At 35.2% G+C, this 5,145-nt stretch overlaps 1 protein-coding gene across 3 annotated transcripts; it reads right to left on the bottom strand.

Annotated features, from left to right (window-relative positions):
• Positions 1 to 2,682: 2,682 nt before the first annotated feature.
• LOC122315140 (AT-hook motif nuclear-localized protein 19-like) lies at positions 2,683 to 4,853 on the bottom strand. 3 transcript variants are annotated; one of them, XR_006243952.1, is made up of 2 exons: positions 3,351 to 4,852; positions 2,683 to 2,835 (listed from the first exon to the last, which is right to left on the bottom strand). XR_006243952.1 is itself a non-coding variant. In XM_043130908.1 (2 exons), exon 2 carries the CDS (start codon positions 4,349 to 4,351, stop codon positions 3,452 to 3,454), a length of 900 nt encoding a protein of 299 aa, XP_042986842.1. In that variant the 5' UTR covers positions 4,352 to 4,371; positions 4,460 to 4,853; the 3' UTR covers positions 3,238 to 3,451. The 3 variants fall into 3 exon arrangements, 1 of the variants encoding a protein (XP_042986842.1); XR_006243951.1 differs by lacking the exon at positions 2,683 to 2,835 and adding an exon at positions 2,877 to 3,096; XM_043130908.1 differs by lacking the exon at positions 2,683 to 2,835 and having other exon boundaries at positions 3,238 to 4,371; positions 4,460 to 4,853.
• Between the last annotated feature and the right edge of the window lie 292 nt (positions 4,854 to 5,145).

The raw sequence follows: 5,145 nt of genomic DNA on the forward strand, positions 1-5,145 counted from the left end.
GCCTGCACTCTTCACGACAATATTTGAATTGCCTAATATTACGTATAAGTAAAGTGGCATACTAATCTATATATTAATATTAATTTCATCATATTTAAAATTTAAATTGATATTATTTTTAATAAATTTATTTTTTTACTAATCACATTAGATTGGTGTACATATTAATACACAATTATACTTGCATCTAGATTTTTTTCATTTTAATTATTTAATAACTTAGTCTCAAGATTTTAAATTTTTAAATAAAATAATATTATATCAACTGTTTATAAAAATTTTCATTTATATATATATATGCGCAGACGATACGTAATACTTTTTGTCACGAATGACATGGAAATTAGCGAGCATGCATGCTCCCAATGTTTCCATTTGCTGATGTACATACGATTCCCATTACCGGCCGCGATGGCTATTGAAATTAATAATTTTTTATTTTACAATTACTTAGGCTTTATCGGGTGGTCCACTTTTCCTTAGCTTCGGTTTAATTTTCGGATTCCCTTTCAAAGTATTAATAGTTTATTCGCCTTGAATTGGCTTAATTTGAGATATAGTCTTTGAAATATGATTAGATATCACGCACAAGATTTAATTTGTTAATTAATTAAAAGCATACGGCCCAGAGAAGAGACAAACAATGCATGTGAAACATGTATGTGTGTGTGTCTAAGTTCAGGGTAATAACGTAAGATATTATTATATATTGTCTAAGTTCAGGGTAATAACGTAAGATATTAAAGGGGTTTCTTGAAACTTGGGAGGGATTCATCAGCTAGCGCGGCTGCTTTACCAGCTGTAAAACGTTGTATATATGCAAGTAACTAATTATGAACAATAAGAATAATGATACATCTCTAATTAATTATTTAAAGTTTTATTTATTTATTTATTTATTTAAGAAATACTAAAGTTTTCTTGATTTAAATATTTCATTAATTTTACCAAATTATAGAAAATTATACCTAGCGATAGGTATATTATTAATTAGTACTTGTATGATAAATGGATCGAAAATGCTATGGGAAATGAGAAAGATGATGTATAGAACCATTTTTATATTTTTGTTTTTTTACAACTTTGCTTGGAGTCCATTTTTGGAAAATGTAAAGTATTTTACTTTATTTTATAAAAATCATGTCTTATAATATTTAAAATAGAGTTATAAATTGGTTGTAAAAAGAATTAAATATTTAATAAGAAATGATACTTGCAGTTGTGAGTGTGCAAATGACATGCAATTACTTAAAAAAAATGAATAAATGTAAAACCCAAATAAAAAGAAATTGATTTTTTAATACTAGACCCTACTTTTTTTCAAAATAATTATATAACACTTGCATATTTCACGACTGTGTGTAGTATTACTCATATTTAATTATTCAAGTTTGTTGTACTACAACACTCATCTCATTTCTATCCTATTCATGTACTAAAGTGATATGCATGATCTATAACCCTTGTATCAACCTATTTTATTTTTTTAACTGAATATAAGTTAATGATCAGCAATAGTACAAGGTAGGAAGTTTGGAAGAAATTACAAGGCTGGAAGGAAAGATTACTATCACATGGTGGAAGGGAAATACTCATTAAAACAGTGGTCATGTCTATTCCAACATATACAATGAGTTGTTTCAAGTTGCTTGGAACTTTCTGCTCTGAGCTGGAAAATATGATGACCAAGTTTTGGTGGGGTCAAATTAAGACGGCGATAATAAGATTAGATGGGTAAGTTTGAGGAAGTTGTGTAATTCAAAAAATGACAGTGGCATGAGGTTCAAGGACCTCAAGACTTTTAATATGGCTCTGCTAGTTAAACAGAGGTGGAAGATTATGAATGAGGAGTCTAGTCTGATGCATAGAGTTTTCAAAGTAGTACTAGTACTATATATATATATATTAGGGTTCAATAGTGGTGGCATGCATGTGAATTGGGTCCTTCAAGGATTCGTACGTTCGTTGAGTGTCATCAAAATTAACATGATACCTCTAAAGGCTTCAACATATTGATGATCTTGTACTTACGTCCATAAAAAATTTGTGTTCATTCTATTTATATTTTAATCCTCATGAATAGAATATATAATTTACCCTTCCATAATTAAGTTCCCAGCTTGGTCATAATATTTGAATTCTTGCATATATATCAAGGATTAATGTCTAGATCTGATCAAGACCCGCGGTTTAATTTAATTTAAGGCTACAAATGCTCCTTGAGTACTCTGCGAGATATTAATTCAGAGATAATAATGATCAGTTGATCGGTACACTCATTGATGAACAATTAATTAAGCAATTACCCAAATTAACTAACTAAGGGTGATTAATTCGATCTACACCCACAGAGGATTCTTATCGAGAATCCTAATCGAATAGCGAAACTCTTTTTTTTTTTTTAAGTTTTTATTTTTTTCAAACATTTTTTAAATACTTTTTTGAAAAAAAAATATAAATTCATTAAAAAAATATTTTTTTAACCATTAAGTTAAATAAATAAATAAAAAACAATCGGCTTATAGGTTTGTCGGTAGGTTTTATAGGTGGGAGCAGTGTTTTCCTTAACAAAAATACTTGCTAGCTACTCTCGGAGAATATACTAATTAACAGATCAGTACGTACGTGCTTAATGTTATTTCCATATATACTGGCTAGTGTTAATCTCGAAGATGCATTTAATTAGCTAGGCTTCATGTTATTTTTATAAATGATTGATCGTTGCACATGATAACATATTACAAATTTAGACCCTCCAATTCTGGAAAAATATATAGATAAATAAATTGTGAAAGCTTTCTTCCTCATGAATCCAAAACTGTAATTTCCTTCTTCCTGTTAAGTTATCATAGGACACAATTAAAAACATCCAAGCTGAAAGAGATCAGATCGAAGTTATAAAGATATATCCACAGTCATATTAATTAATGGATCATCGAGAATGAGCACGAGATCAAAGAGAAAAACAAAACAGTACTGGTACTCGAGAGTAGACGATGATCATGAACAATGAACATCAGGGATTAATAGAAAGAAAATAAAAAAGGAATTGAAGAAAGGACCTCATGAACAACACCATGCATGCATGCCCAGCTCCTACATTTTAGATATGAATCAATATGTATAAATTAACAAGACAAATTAATTAATTAATATTAGTTCTATTTTATTTTATTTTATTGCTGAGTTAGTGATTATTAGCAGTATAAATTTATATAAGATAATGAGAAAATTAAATAAGAAGCAAGCACCTAATTGTATTTGAAAATGAGTTGAAAAGCAAAGTCATAGCTAGAGAAATATATTAAGTATACATTTTACATATAATTTATAATCCGTGAAATTCTCACCTTGATCATCATCTTCTCTAAATTTCAGTTTCTTCACTACTGATTGTGTCTTAATTACTCGATCTTTCTCACCCATCTGATCATCTTCACAAACCCTAACTCTAATATTGTGGCCGGCCATGACCCGCCCAAGGATTATAAGCCTCATGGTTCAACTGCCCACCGTTGGGAAGCAAATTTGGAGGCAAATTATAGACCGGCATCTGTGGATGCTCACCCATTCCACCTTGCTGCTGCTGCTGCTGCCCTCCTCCACTTCTGAATCCCGGCGGCGGCGAGATTCCACCACCACCACTGGTCATCTCATGTCCCTGTCCGGCAGGGCCACCACTTTCGTCTTCATCCTCCAGAGGCAATCTTTCGTAGGTGGCATTCGAAAATGTCGCCGCCATCACCATCACCGACCCAGCAGCCACAAGCGGGCCCACGACACTGCCTCCCACCACCTGACCTTGTCCCCCGGCTAGATAGATGGTGAGTCCGGTGGAACCGGGGGGTGCGGGTCCGGGCAGAAACGAACCGGTGAGTGAGAGAATCTCGAAGCGGCCTTGAAGTGCCATGACAGCAGCAGCAGGCGCAGACGGCTGGCGAAGCGAAACGTTTGTGACGGTGCCGCTGGCGCTGAGCACACAAACACCTCTCTGCCGCCTTCTCGCGAATTGAGCCACACTATCTACAACATCAGCTCCACTAGCTATTTCCATGACATGGCTACGAAGCGCATTAGGGCTGTCTCGGGTGACAAAAATAGGCGGTTTCGGCTTGTTTTTGGAGCCAGGTGGGCGGCCTCTCGGCCTTCGAGTGGCTCCTTCGATTGCGCCTTCTCTCGGCTCCTCACTGTTCTCCCTTTCTTCGTCTTCTTCGTTCCCACCTCTGCTGTTTCCGGTTCCACTGTCATCGTTAATAGATATTCCCAGATCTGGTTGTTTCATTGGAGATGAACTTGACGAGTTTTCCAGTCCAGCTAGACCCACCTGCCCGGTCCACCACCGGTTTGCCATGATCTCAACTCAAGCACAAGCTAAAAAAGAGAGACGATGATCAAAATCAACACTAAAAATCACCCGAAGAAATAGTTGTTTAGGTCATGCATCTAAATCTAAACTCACACAAGTCAAAACCCAAGAAAGATCAAGATGTTTGCTTGGGTTTCTAAAGTGAAGAAGGCCTAAACAAGCAAACTACCCAAAAGTGATTCGAAAGCTTGAACCCGAAGAACGATCTTTACGAAAGAAAACACAGATTAAAGTGGGGATGAGAAACAGAATTAATATTAAAAAAAAAAACGAAGAGAAGCCAAAAGGATGAACAAGAAAAGAGATAAGATATAAAATTTAAGGAGTGTATCTCTATGGAACTCTTGGGGCTTTTTGGTGCATCTTTGTCTTTGATTGGGTGGCTTTGACGGTGGGAGTGTGTGTTAAGGAACAGGAAAGATGTTGGTTCTTTTACTAAAATCTCTCTATATCTTGCTTTGAGAAATGAGAAGTGAACGAGAGAGGTGGAGGAAGTGTTGGGAAATTAGGGTTTGTTTGGTTGCGTGGGGTCGCGTGCGCGTGTGAAGGTGGGCAGCACGTCCTCCTCCTCCTCTCGCATATCGACATATGCTACAGATTGACTTAGAGGTTGAAATATTACATGCATACCCCCCGAACTCTTTGTTTTTATTGCTGACCTCCTTCGAATTTTTAAAAATATAAACAAATTCCATTTAGCAAGCAGCTAATTTCCTTACTTAATATTCGTGGGTTTTGCTCTTTGATGGGAAAGTAGCGAAGAAAAATTATATTTGTAA

This window comes from Carya illinoinensis, chromosome 7, assembly GCF_018687715.1.
Source record: "Carya illinoinensis cultivar Pawnee chromosome 7, C.illinoinensisPawnee_v1, whole genome shotgun sequence".
Taxonomy (NCBI): Eukaryota; Viridiplantae; Streptophyta; class Magnoliopsida; order Fagales; family Juglandaceae; genus Carya; species Carya illinoinensis.

What these genes read in the sequence shown, in the direction of transcription:
- LOC122315140 (XM_043130908.1), bottom strand. Translation starts at nt 4,351, where the DNA reads ATGGCAAACCGGTGGTGGACCGGGCAGGTGGGTCTAGCTGGACTGGAA.